Source organism: Tachypleus tridentatus, chromosome 8 (assembly GCF_004210375.1).
Source record: "Tachypleus tridentatus isolate NWPU-2018 chromosome 8, ASM421037v1, whole genome shotgun sequence".
In the NCBI taxonomy this organism is placed as follows: Eukaryota; Metazoa; Arthropoda; class Merostomata; order Xiphosura; family Limulidae; genus Tachypleus; species Tachypleus tridentatus.
The window spans coordinates 17831807-17846339 of NC_134832.1; the positions used below are offsets into that span (position 1 = coordinate 17831807).

At 32.7% G+C, this 14533-nt stretch overlaps 1 protein-coding gene across 4 annotated transcripts in view; it reads right to left on the bottom strand.

The window, feature by feature from the left end:
* Positions 1-14533, bottom strand: part of LOC143258601 (trithorax group protein osa-like) — a 132958-nt gene that overhangs the window by 5529 nt on the left and 112896 nt on the right. For 3 of the 4 annotated variants that reach the window (XM_076517798.1, XM_076517799.1, XM_076517797.1), the window contains 4 exons: positions 14287-14331; positions 6492-6687; positions 5898-5963; positions 5029-5246 (listed from right to left, as the gene is read on the bottom strand). In XM_076517798.1, coding sequence (XP_076373913.1) covers positions 5029-5246; positions 5898-5963; positions 6492-6687; positions 14287-14331 — 525 coding nt within the window. The remainder of the gene's footprint in view (positions 1-5028; positions 5247-5897; positions 5964-6491; positions 6688-14286; positions 14332-14533) is intronic. The other variant, XM_076517800.1, reaches the window with a different exon arrangement.

Consider the following 14533-nt stretch of genomic DNA (forward strand, 5'->3'; position numbering starts at 1 on the left):
CTTTACTCATGAAGCCCATGGGTTAGTACAGTCTAGAATGGGCATATTTGTGAAGCAAATATATGACAAGGGAAAACCTATGAACAATCTTGTGGAATACCTCATCACCACAGTGTGCATTTAGTAGACATGAAAATGATAATTTTTAGTCATCACAGTTTTACAGTGTGGATTTGACAAGTTTAAGTATATCTGGCAAGCATGACTTACCACAGAGCAAGATTAGTAAAAATAAAAAGAAAAAAAGGGGGGAATGTCCCTCTAAAATAACAGGTGTGTGCATACAAAAAACAACAACAACCAAAAACTTGCTTAGTCACAGTCCCACTGAAGTCTGAAGAATGAGAACAGGTGGAAGACAATAACCTGACTAAGATACAGCTATACTATGCAGATAGTGAGAGACAAATGTATGAGATGTGGTCTCCATACTCAACAGAATAATTTCCTCCAATGGATATGAGATGCCATGATAAAGGTATGGTACTAATCTGGTGAGAGAACATGTGGAACAAACTGCAGGAAGAAGGAAACAAAAAAGAATAAGCCATTTAATTAAAAGCTGAGCCAAACTGGTAAGAATGGAAGAAGAAAGGTCACAAACAGAGGAGAGTTGCTATGGAATGAAGAGGCTGGAATATGCACTCCAGAAGTAAGCCATGTTTGCAATATAGCAACAAAGAGCATGTACAGGACATAGAATTCTATCCAGATCCAACTGTAGATATAGGTGGTAATTGGAAATCAGTAAGAAAAAAAAATTACCCTCACACGCTGCCAAAGTTTTGGAAAGAAAAGATCGATTCAGATAAAGAAACACGTACGTGTAATGATACAGGATATTTGAAACATCAATGGCAAAAAAAATGACTGACAATATCCACAGGCTAAGAGGGAAAGGTAATATACCTTAAGGGATAAATGAAGAACTAACAAGAGGACAGACATTGAAATGGAGGTCAACAATGATGAACTACACTCACATCCTAGTCTGGAAGGACCATGTGCCAGGGAGTTCAACTAATCCAGAAAGAATGCAACAATAGTGAGAGGGTAGGAGAGGTAAAAACATTTTGATATTAGAAAAATCAGAAACTTTGGGACAAGGCAGCCCAATAACACGTGTTCGAGGCAACAGAAGTTCCTTCATCATACAGCGAAATGAGAAAATCTGTAAGAAGAACTGTGGTTTAAACAGGTGAAACCCACCAATCCAAATACCAACAGCAGAAAATGTTCCAGTTATGATAATAAACATCCACAGGGGAAGAGCAAATAGAACATGCTAAAAATAAAGTAACTCACTGTAACAATCCAGGTCTCCTCTCCAAGGACTGGATAAAACGAAGCTTGTAGATTGGATAGGAAAGGCTGGATGGAATGCTGGTGCCTAAGGTTGAAGGTAAGGAGTAAGAGGAAGCGGTAATGGTGGGGTAGACTGGAAACGGAACAGCTGTAGAAACCATCCACAGTTGTGCTGGCCAGTAAGGAGCAATCAAAAGGACTTGACATGGACATAGTACTGAAATCACCCTAGGAGGTTAAATCCTTGCTGAACATACTGACAGCCAGTGGAAGTAGAGAAGGAACTGAAGACTAAATGGATGTAACTTGGTACTGAGGGATGTGGAAAATGCATCCAGGTGAGAAATACCCCACTGAAGGAATTGTCACCAGAAAATATGACAATCAAGAGACCAATTGTTAGATAAATTTTGTCTTGCCAGTAAAGATGATACACAACAAGGTTGAAAGCACCTTGAACATGGCATGAAAAAAAACAAATATCAAGTATGTGGCTCCAAAAAAGGAGGTCCAAGGTTCAAGCACAAAAGAAATGAGAATGGGTACTGCCTTGATGATTGATATGAGCTACAGCCATAGGATTGTCAGAATCGATCATGACCAACCGACTGCTGGCAAGATGAAGAAAATAGTTCAGTATTGTCAGAAGTTCCAAAATGTTGATAGGGCATGGCCTCTTGGCTAGAGACCACTGATTTGAAACTTCTTGTTGGTTGATCCATGCCACCAACTGTGAAGGGATATTTCTGTGAATGTATGCAAACCTGGATGAGGGGGTGGAAGCAAAACACCTGCCAACATGTGAACCTTGTCCAACTACCAATGCAGATTGTTAACAATGGACAGACAAAGTCAAATAGAAGCATTCAAAAGATCCTGCATCAGGCACCATTGATTGTACAGGGTCTATTGAAGAGACCCTATATGTGTTTGACACAAAGAGATAAGGGTTTCTATAGAAGACCACATCCCCAAAAGCAAAAGCACCTCATGAGCTATAAGAACATGGAGAACTGAAAGCTCCATCAAATGGAGTCAAAAGGAGAAGATTGGGCCCAAATGAGATGAGTGTTGAGAAACTGAGTGTACAATTAGTGGGTAGGCATAAAAAATAACTTCATCTTGATTAACCAACCTACACTAACTGCCTCCAAAAGAAATAGATGAGTGTGATGGGTAAGCTCCCATTTGCAGTGAGCTAACAGAAGCTAGTTGTCCATGTAATGGTGTAAGCACAACCCTCAAGCATGCATATGTCAGATAAAAACCATGACCATCAGCAAAAGACATACAGGACCAAAGCAAGTTTGAAGGGTAAGGTGTGAAATTGATTATACTACTTCATGGTGAACAAACCAAAAATAGTCTTTTGACCAATGAGATACAGGAATATGTAGATAAGTGTTTGAGACATCTACCTTTGTCATCCACAAACCTGGAGAAAAATCACACCTGAGGGTGAGAAAAGACTCCATGGTAAAGTGAGGCAGAACCAAAAATTGATTGAAGCAGGACAGGTCAATCATAGACTACCAAGTCCTCAAGTTTTTTGGATACCACAAACACTCTGGAATAAAGCTCTAGAGAAGGATGAGATACTTGTTCAATGGCTATCTGAGAGAGAAGATTCTGTACTGCCTCAAACAAATATTGACTGACTGTAGGAATTAAAGGCAGCAACAGAAAGTGATAAAAGAGGAGGGGAAAGGAAATGGATAACAAATTCCTCTGATAAAACTGAATTACACAGAAAGTAAAGTCTGGTAAGGAGAACGATGGGAAGCAGTAAAAGAGGATTTTCTAGGCTCAGAAGGAGAAAAATATGATCAACCCTTTCTTCTTTGGTTGCACATACTTGAAAAGTGAGAATAACAAATCCACTTCAGAATAAATTTACAAAACAGTTTAATCAATGTTAAAAAAAAAATCAAAGATTCACAACAGAAGAGTACAATGAAAAACACCTTGATATGAACACTGCCAAACAAGTGATAATTCAGTAGAATCGAATAGAGGGGGTTACATTCTTCAATTGATGGAGGACTGCACATGATGATTTGCATGTGAGATGCAGCACAACCTTGTTGATTATGGGGCATCTGGGTGCTCAAAGCCTGAGGCATGCAAACAATTTATTGCATATAGAAGGCAGCACTGTACAAGAATAGCTACATTTGTAAGTTGATTGTAATGTACCTTATTGGAAATATTGTATATATGTATATATATTTACACTGTAAATGTTTTCAGATTATAGTGATTTGGAACCGAAATAATTTTCTCTGAATGTTGCTCTTCATTTATATTACAAGAAGTATATTTTATACAAGTACATCAATTCCTTTGAGTATTTGAAAAATGTTAATGAATTTGATGCATATGATGCTTTTAATTATTGTAGTGATGTTTTTAAATAAAAATGTCTACTGATACTATTACATAACACTGAGTACTGAGTTCTGTATAACAAATTTATCCTTACCAAATTTTTCATTCTACTGTGCCAGTCTTTAGTTTTAGAATGTTTTTTTATCATAATGCATTGCACTACTTTTAAACAACTGATTTATTAAATTTGGAGTAATTTTTCATGACTCTATAAATATTCTTTAATTTAGCCTTATGTGATTTCTCTTGACTCTGCTAAAGACAATATGCTTTCAGAAATAAAGCAACTTCCTAGTCTTCATATCTATAGTTAGTTCCCTTGGAAAGTTAAGAAATCTTGAAGCTTGTTCACAATATTTATTAGAGTACACAATAGACATTTAGGAAAAGAGAGAAGGGAATAGCACCTCATGTAAGTTTTTTCCAAAAAAAGTGTTTAAAAGATATAATTTGCTATCAATAAATAACTTACAAAATTATTAAACAGCAACAGTATCAACAAATTTTGTGGACTTATAGATGTCATCATTTTATATGTATGCTTTCAGAGCAGAGCAGGAAGTCAAGAAAAATTTATGCATGGTGTACACTTGCAGAAATGGTAAAAAATCTAAATGATTCCTTCAAGACCAGTGGTATTTAAAAGATTCAAATTATTTACATCATCTTACAAAAATTTTGATGGACTTTCTTGAAAATTTCAGCTACTTCTCAAACCTTGGTTAATTCTCATAAACTAACATCTTTTTAAAACCCATTTACATATTCTATTTATCTCAAACTTTTGTTCTTCTGAAATGAAATTGACTTTATGAGCTAAAAGTTCCAAAACTCTTTTACACCTAGAAGAAAAAAACTCATCCAATAATATGCTTTTCTTGCTATTGTTGACAGTTTAGATTTTTGAGATCCATTTATTATATCAACAATTTCATGGTCCTTGAGGTTAATATTATATGTTACTCTTTATAGAATGGATCCATTATCTTATACAAGGAACCCTTGTATTTGCAAAGGTTTCATCCCTCTCTCTCCTTGTACTTGACTAGTAAGTTTTTATTCTAAATTCAAGTACCTAGTGTATACTGTTAATGTAGTAATTTTATTAGAGCTGTCTGCCAGTATTTGTGAATTCATTAACATTTATTTCTCATTTCCTGTTTTTGATGATGATAATGAGGAAGACTGTGTTTTGATTATAATATAAGAATTTTGTGACAAAAGCCTTTAGTTCAAGGGAGAATCCACAAATTATTTTAAATAATAACAACTAACATCAATATTAAAATATAGATTCTGTATTTAAAATAATAACTGTCAAAGAACAGGACTTACAGGCATCTTCTCAATTTGATAGGACATCCTGTCTTGCCCATATTGCACTTTATTAACCATATTCACTCCACTAGCTGAAGGGTATGCAGATACACCCCAATGAGTTGCACCTGACTGCGATCCATCTATTACTCGTGGCCCATCCCATCCATCTCGGCGGGCAGGTGGGTATTGTGCTTGAGAGGGATAGTGACGATAGTGGCTATCTCTTGGCCAACCTAGATAAATAACAAAATGTAAAATAAATTTAGTCAAGGAACAAAAGTTATTTAACAGTTGTTGTGAGATGTATCACGTGCAATAACGACAGGTAAATATAAACACACAAAAAATAAAAGCATGGGATGTGTAGAAGAAAATACCAAATCCAACTTCACTGTTTAATTGATAACTTACAGGTGACTGAAATGTATTTAAATTATTGTCATTTGTTATTAAGCACAAAGCTTCAGAAAGGACTATTAGTGCTCTGCCAACCACAGGTATTGAAACCTGGTTTCTTGCAGTATAAGTTGGCAAATACACTGTTTTGCACCTGGGGATGTGTTTAAATTATGCTTATTAATTTAAAAAGTATAAATTGCTGTAAACATGAAAGAACTTGCAACTTCATTTTACTTTTATTCTTTTTTTATTCAATGAGGTCATGAAATTATGCATAAACAATTCAAGACAAGCCTGATTAAAAAAAAAAAGGTATGTTGCTGAAAAAAATGTTAAACATGGTGACCTCACCATAACCTGTCACTATTTTAATTTACTGATCAACAGCCAAATAAATGACAGTAAGCACCTTGCCTGCATTACAAATAAATGTTTCTGTATAAAATATATTGCAACTGAGTTACATAAAAATAGAAAAGTCTAACCCTGTGAAGGTATTCCTGTGTTCGGTTGTACCATCACTTGTGATCCTCTGTAGAAATGATTTCGATCTATAAAAGAAAAATGACAGAATATACTGGATATAAACTTTGGAAAGTTGAACAATTCTTGTTAGTCTACTCCTGCAAACAGAAAACCTAGTCAGATAAATTTGATTATAATTCAAATCAATGAATACTGTTTTCAGCAATCAATATTTGAGCATATGTTACAAATATAGCTTCAAACAATAATAAAAATTCATATATCTGAATTTTTTTACGAAACAACTTATAATAAAACTTAAATATGTTCTAACAAAGGGTAGATTGAAGAAATTTTACTATTTTTCTTTTGTAAACATAACCAATCACTCTAAAGATTACAAGTGATATTTAGGTCAAAATTTTTGCTGTTTTAATTTTTATAGTATTGCTGTCAATATGTTTACATATTCTTCCAACAAATATCAGTATAAAATTAATATATAATAAATTTCATGAAGGTTTAAGCTGAAATTATGACTATAACTATGTTATATTTAGAATGATTAATTGTTTATTGAGTACAGTAATGACTAGAGCTCTTCTCCTTATTACCTCCATAGGATCCCTGTGTCTGATCATGTCCATAACTTTCCATGTGGTACTGCTCAGGTTGACTTGGAGGTGGCCTCATAAATTCTGGTGTTCGTTTTCCATATGTGTCTTGCTGGTATATATCTCGTGAGGGTCCACTAGTGGGACTCATCTTATTAGGTGAGGTTACACCTTGAATGTACATATTCTGTGGGTTCTGTTGGTAATTTTGTGAAAGATTGTGTTTTAATAATTTTTTTATTTTATTTGTATTTAAATATTTTCTTACTTATCACAAAAGTAATAAAATGACAAAATTATTTCTCTAAAACTTATAATGTGAAATTTTTAAATACACAGTTCAGAAGAAACAGCACAGGATACAATTCACAATAGGATTACTGCTGAACAAACCACTTAGATATTACTTCAAGTTTCATAATCAATTGAAATTGTAGAGTAAAAACAGGGGCATAATCAATATAACTGAAACAATTCATTAGTATAATTTATGCATTAAAGAAGATTTAGTTGAAATAGCATATTTCATGTCTTAATCATATTTTGAATTTCAATTCAGATACCAATAAAAGCTGCAGAAAATCCATTAAGAGCCAAAAAGAATGCTTAAATGTCATCATCATATGCCTTAAAATATTTATTCTAAGAAAGGTATATGCTGATGGTTTTGAAGGAAATTTAAACATTGTTTCTAGCCTTTTCCTCCAAATGAGAGTCATAAACATGGATTATCATTAAACATGTGTTTCAGGTCAAAAAAAGACATGCACATTATATACACTTCTAGAAAATGAAAAACTAAATAACTCTCACACAATCAAAATATAGCCATTTTCAAACTGTACAGAACAACTTTCTGATAATGCATAATTCATTAATTATTATAAAGACAATTATACCCCCCAAAAATAAAATATTTATTTTCTCAATAAAATCCTGCCATTTCAGTTATCTATTAACATCACAATGTAATATATTCTTTATACTACTTAATTGTTATTTTGATTAATTACTCACAGCCTTAGGTGAAAAAAAAGACAAAAATAGTGATTTTTTTTTTTTTAAATGACAATATTTCAGAGATTCTCCATTGAAGCTTAAGCAACTCTATAAGAATGATCCTACATTACCAGTAATTAGTAAAAGTCTCAAGTTGAAGATAAATAACATAGTATTTTGAAGTAAATGAAATTCTGTTAGTTTCTTTCAAAGAAGAATTTTTTTGACAAAGTAAATTTTTACTTTAAAAAAAACAATCATTTGCATGTGACTTTAGGATATTTCTCTTGTACAAAATACAACACAAGCAATTAATCATATAAGGTGAAGCAAGGAAAACCAGTTTATCACTTATACTGTAATTCTTTTCAAGCACTTTTACCAGATTTTTAAGCTTTTTTTTATTTACAATGTAAAACTTTATACAAAATTCTCTCACTTAAAAAAAGTCTAATGAAAAAATGGCACATACATTTTAAGTATACTCGTATTATAATAAGCTGTATGTATAGTTTGAGAAGGTAATTATAAATAGATGTTCTACATTTGTAATCATTATTTTCTTTAAAAAAAAAAACACAAAGCCTACTGACACACAACTGAAGGCATATAAAAAATTATTTAAATCTTTTACTTTGTAATACCAGAAAAAATTTTACATTCATTAAAAAACAACAACACACACTCACATACAAAGGTAAGTTAATGGTTAGAATAATAAATGGTATATTATCAAAACAGAGATACAAGATTTCCCCACTGGATAATGATCTATTTAATTTGAATTTTCTCATAAAGCTACACAACTGCTAACTGTGCTAGTCATGCTTAATTTTGAACTGATAGATTAGACAAAGGGCAGCTAATCAACTACACCCACCACTAGCTATGGTGCTACTCAAAAGTAGTAGTGGGATTTGATCATCATTCTTATAATGCACTCATGGCCTCAAAGTGCAGATTGGAAATTGTTTTCAGTAATGGTATGTAAACTATGGACCCTTAGATGTACAGTCAAGAATAGTAAACCATGCCTGGCCCCTTGGATAAGCAATAAGACTGAAACAGATGATTAATTAATAATGTTGATGTATCCATTCAGCTACTTAATTTAGGAAAAAAGCAGGTTATTTGGAGTTTTAGACTTTTATGTACAGTAAAGGCTAAGAGATTACTGAAAAGGTTTTGAAATGGCTTAACTGGGTAATGAAGAAACTTTATTAAAAATGTATGACATTTCAAGAATTCTTTTTCTGAGGATGACAAAATCTTGTCAACACACAATAAATTTATAATAAAGTTTTTTCATTACCCATTAAATCCATTTCAACATTTTTATTTTCTAAAAAATTGGTCCCTTTTTATCAATAAATTACTATATTTGACAATATTTCAACTTACTGGGTTAAGCTAACATGCCTGATAATTGTACAAATGGCTTTTCAGTTTGAACATTTATTTCCACTTTGAAAATGAATAATTGTTTGTTTGTTTGTTTTGAAATCACACAAAACTACATGGGGACTACACGTGTTAGCCATCCCTAATTTAGGAAAGATGGATAATACTTCTAAGATGTAACAATTAGATCTAGTTACATTTAACAATTAAAAAAAACGATTTTTAAAAGAAAAACAATTTTTTAAGCATCGAAACAGGCATAATGTGGCACATACATATACCATGTATATTTCACCTTCTTAGTAAAATTAATGTAGTATTTTTGGAATTTGTCAATTATTCTGGCATGTGCAGTTTTCATATAGCATGTGGTTCACGCACGAGTGTAGAAAGTAGTGTCCTGCAATGGCAGGTCAGGTGTTATTTTAAGGTTACAATATTCATTATGTTTCATTGGGAATGACCAGTTACTTGGGTACCACTAGTAGCTCTGGATGAACCTGATTTAACCAAGTTAAGTAAATAACATTATAATTAGTTTATCTAGCATACAATCACTACCAATAGTTTGAAGAGAAAATAGCTTATGTTCCAGTTGAAGTAAATGCTTAGTATCTTAAGCAAATAAACATACTGTGTTGGAGTTACTAAATGAAAATTGTTCACTGTATTTATACAGTGTCCATTCATTTCATTTTTGCAAGCTTAGTCAGTTTCAGAATTATTATTCTATAAATCATTGTATTTAAATTTAAAAAGGCTTTGTTGTAATCAAAATGACATTTTTCATAATTCAAAGGACGTCCAAGAGAATGAGTTGGATGCTTAAGGGAAATGGTCACTTGAAAGAGTTATTGGATAAAGAAGAATTCTTCTCTTGGACATTGAACTTTTGCTGATGCTGCAAGTGCCCATGATTACATCTTGCTGCAGACAGTAACTCAGGAATGAAAGATGCCAATGTCAAAATAATGTTCATGCTCTTCCCTGAGTGGGATCTGAATCTGAACTGGGTCACGTCACTGGAGGATAAAAATATATATAGAAATGATAACTTACCTAGTCGTAACCATACTGAAGTTTGAAGGTGGTGCCCTGAAGAGAAAGAAACAGCTATCCAATAAAGATAGTGGGATATGAAAGTATGAGATGTGGGCCATATGCCTGAATCAATGGTTTCTTCCAATGGATGATGGAAATGAAACTCCAGGAAAAAGTGAAAGTGCCCAATCAAAGAGTTTACACATGTACATAAAGTCTCTGTAAAATCTTCAAAATAAAACAAATGGAGAAAAGTAGCTATTTGAAAGTCAGAGAGATATTGGGAAGGTAGATGAACCTGTGAAAAAAACAGTTGTATCAAATAAGATCCCAACAACAACAAAACCCCTTGTGAAGGTATAAGGCCAAAAAGGACAACAGTACCAATGAGGAGTAAGGAGGTAAAGTGGGTTAGTGGAGTGCCTCACAAAGGACATGTATGATGGAGTACTGTAGAAGAGCTGTAAAAGTACGATGAAGGTGGTAAAAAAGACAGTGGGAGAAATGGATAGAATTTTCAGTGATAGCTCTCTACATGACCAAAACTGACTAACTGTTGGGAGTCAAAAAAGTTGAGCAGCTTTTGATAAATCAAAATACAAAAATTAGAAATCCATGGAGGATAAAACATGTTAACAACAGAACTCAACTGGGAAATGAAATACTCAGCATGAACCCTTATATCAGAAGAAGAATGAAATACCAGGAACTCATGACAGGTGCCATGTCATAAAAGTGACAGCATCATACGAAAACTGTGAAATGAGAACACATCTCAGAAAATACATCCAAAAAGGCAGAGTTATGCCAAGATAGCATAGATTTCATAGTAGATGTACGAGAAAGCATGGCACAGGTAGTAAAAAAAAAGAAAAAAGTCAAGATCCTCTTCGTCATGAACAGGTACAGAAAATGCAGGAAGAGCCCAAACATTATTAGGAGGAAAAGGATGCCTCATATAACAATTAATTTCCTAAAAAACAATAGCCAAAAAATTCTCAGTTGAACCCCCAGATCTGAAGCTGAAAACAGCATTTGAATTAGAGGTAATAATATCAGAAACTGCAAAACAAACTTCAGAATTCATTTTAAATTGTAAAGAAGTTGAAAACAATAAGAAAAAATCCTTAAACATGGTAAGTTATTATGGCAAACTACTGTAGACAAAAATAACTGTTGCAAATAAATCAATCACATAATTTAATGATTTGCATTAAAAAACAAATGAAATGAACATGTGAAAAAAAGAACAATTGAAAAATGTCTGCATTTGATCACTGCCTAATGAGAAGTGGCAGTTTGGGAGAATCAAATAGAGGGAGTCACAAGCATCAGAATAGTGTATCACACTCTTATTGAAGGTAGTCATTATGATTTACATGTTAAATGCAGTTGAACCACATTGGCTATGGGGTATATGGGAGTTCAAAACTTGTGGCATGCAAAACATTTTTCCATATAAAAGGCAGCACTGAACAAGTATACATGTGAGAAAAGGAAATATGCTGCATCAGAATTTTATTATTTAAGACAGCATTTTTTTTTGGCTATATTGTTCTTCAACTAGCTAATGAGATTTTTCATTCTTAAGTGCTTATATTAAAAATCTCCAAACCCTACTTGGTCTGCACTATGGAAGAAAGTTTTGATGATCACCAGTATACTTATTATTTCCTATTTTGAAAAAGCTGAATTATGGTACCTACCCATAGAATTCTGTAACTAGCTTAGCATTTAAGTTGATAGAGCCAATAGATGAATTGCATTGTTAGCCAACACATGCAAGATAACTGGGCTTTGAATCACTCAAACCTCTGCTAGACAAAGTGACCATTTTGGCATCAGAGAAACTACCACAGACCAGCACCTCCACGCAAATGAATATCTATGATTTTACTGATGATAACCCTCAAACCATGGGTATCCTTTACCACACAGGACACAAAGATTTATTGTCTTACTTTTTAATGTTCTACCAATCAGTATAGCATAAAATATTAGTTAATAATCCATATTTTAATAATATGCAAGTTCTTAATCCTACAAGGCAATATTTAAAAGTATCCTGAATTTCCCCTATTATGATACACATGCCACATTTTTTTCTAGACATTTTCTCTTCTCTATTTTATTCACCACCTAACTGAAATATACAAAATTAAATGTAAATTACTCATTATAAAATTGTCATCACTTAGAGAAACCATAATTTTTATAGCCTTTAATTTTGTTTGATTACAGAGCAATCAGGTAGAAAATCAGACCTCTCCTGTTATATCCACCTGTCACATTCACTCTTTCAGGTTTTGTTATGTTCTTTTTTTATATTTAAATACATATTACCTGTAACCAATAGAAAGACAAGATAGAGATACAGAGTAGAGAAAATAACAGATAAAATATAAAGTTTTACTGAAAAAAAAAACACATTAAAATGTATGTAGAATAGTTTTAGGGATTACATAAAAGAAAATTGAGATTTTTGAGGTGAGGAAAAGCATTTTTATCTTAAGATGAAAATTATTTTGCACATAAACTATTCAAAACAAATGTTTAACATATTTAATTACAAATCTTTATTTTAATTTATTAAAAATACTTCACTAAAAATATTTTGTGAAGATACACACACTATATTGAGAGTTAGAAGTATTAGTTATATAAAAACTTTAAAACACTACTAAGAGGTCACATGGTTAATCAAATCGACCAAGCATGTGTTGAGAACATTAAAGTTAAAATTTTCAGTTTGAAGATAAATCTGAAGTAAAGAGGCAATTAAACTTGTAGTATATAAATATATCTTGCATTTGTATGTTACTCGTATATATATATATATACTTGCTGTTTTCACGTATCATATGATCAAGAAAACCATTAAGTTGCTTTCATTCTAGCTGGCTTTGGATTTTGCCATTATCTTAAAACAATTTGGTCTGCCCATGGGTAATTATGACTGTAGTGCTGCATATTGCTAAAGAATAGCAACAGCAGTGTTCCTTGGTGGTAGATCAGGTGAAGTCTCAAGATTACATCCTGTCTATGGTGATGGAGGAATGTCCTTACCATCTTCACCTCAAGCCCAGTGAAACAGAACAGGAATGTAACATTTGCCTTTCAGAGTGAGTGACAGCTTATGTTGGATGGTCCTGTATCCATTTACCACCAGAGCACCCGAAAACATGACATTCGGGGTGTAGTGGAAGAAGGAAAGCCAGCCAGAGGAGTGAAAAGTATTATATGGCCCTAAAACCACCATCCTACTCTCTCTGGAGTGGAACTGGTCAAACTCAGGAGGAATCCTCCATGATACACCATTTTGGCCGGCAGCTATAAACCAGTGAGTGGCAAGGACTCCAGTGCTCCACTAAAAGAAAAAAAGGGGAGCCCAGAGGAACACATCATCATAAGACAGTACAACAGGTGACCATTAAAACCACATTTTTTTATTTCTGAATGTCAGATTAATGGCAATACATATTTTCAACTTCAAACTTTTTAACTGTCACTTACTTCTGTATAATGAGAATGATGTTTCTCAGAGCATAAAAGCATAATTAAAGGCTTCAACTTGTAACTTACAATTACATTACGTGTTTATATTTTTTTCCATTAATTACAAAATGCATGATTTGAAAACCATAAAACTCTTATCACAACAGCAGAATCATACACAGATTCTTCCTGAATGTCAATTTAAGCTAGTAAGTTTCATTTGTATTTTTTATAAACATTTTGAGCTTAAAAAAATAAAATGCGTGCATGTGTCTATACACACACACACACATAGATATGTAATTATTTTAATTTTCTAGAGAAGAAAAACATATCAATGAAATAATTTGTTTTTCTGACTGATGTACTAATTTAAATTCAATATTCCCAAAATGAGTGATGGTAAGATTCCAAGTGGGGAAATGAAAAAACAAACAAAAACAAAACAAATAAAAGAGTAACAGTTGTTTTGCAAATATTCTTGGGGGTTAGTAAGTATGTTAGTATATTTTAAGACCACCTGCAGTGAGTCTATATTTCTCATTATTAACACTTGGAAAAAAAAAACAATTCCTAACTTGAATAATTCAACACAGATAAACATTTTTTTTCTAACCATTTTTATTAGTTAACCAAAAAGTTCAGTTTAGTATCTCAAAATATTGTACAAAGTTTGCATTAAAAACTGATGGTGAGAAATGTAAACATGGCCAAAATTCAGGGTTAAAAAAATGTTTAACTTTTTATTGTACAGAAGCACAGAATACTTCTTTATCAAATACTAATGATGGGAAATATGGAAGTTACTTAAGATGGTCTTTTATTGTTAGTAAGTAATTTCTTTGGATAATTGTCTTACTTTAGGCATTAATCGCTGAGCTAGTGCAGACTGGATGCGTGACATCTGGAAAAATAAGACACGCATGTATTTTATGGTTTAAAGTAGTAACATGCGATTTCTACTATAAACATATTTAACAGACAAGTTGAAGAAACTCTATACATATTATATGAGGTCTGTATCCACAGATGGAAACTCATGTGCCTTTCCATTCCAACTATTCAAGTCAAATGAGCACACAGACAACAAACACATATTACAAAAA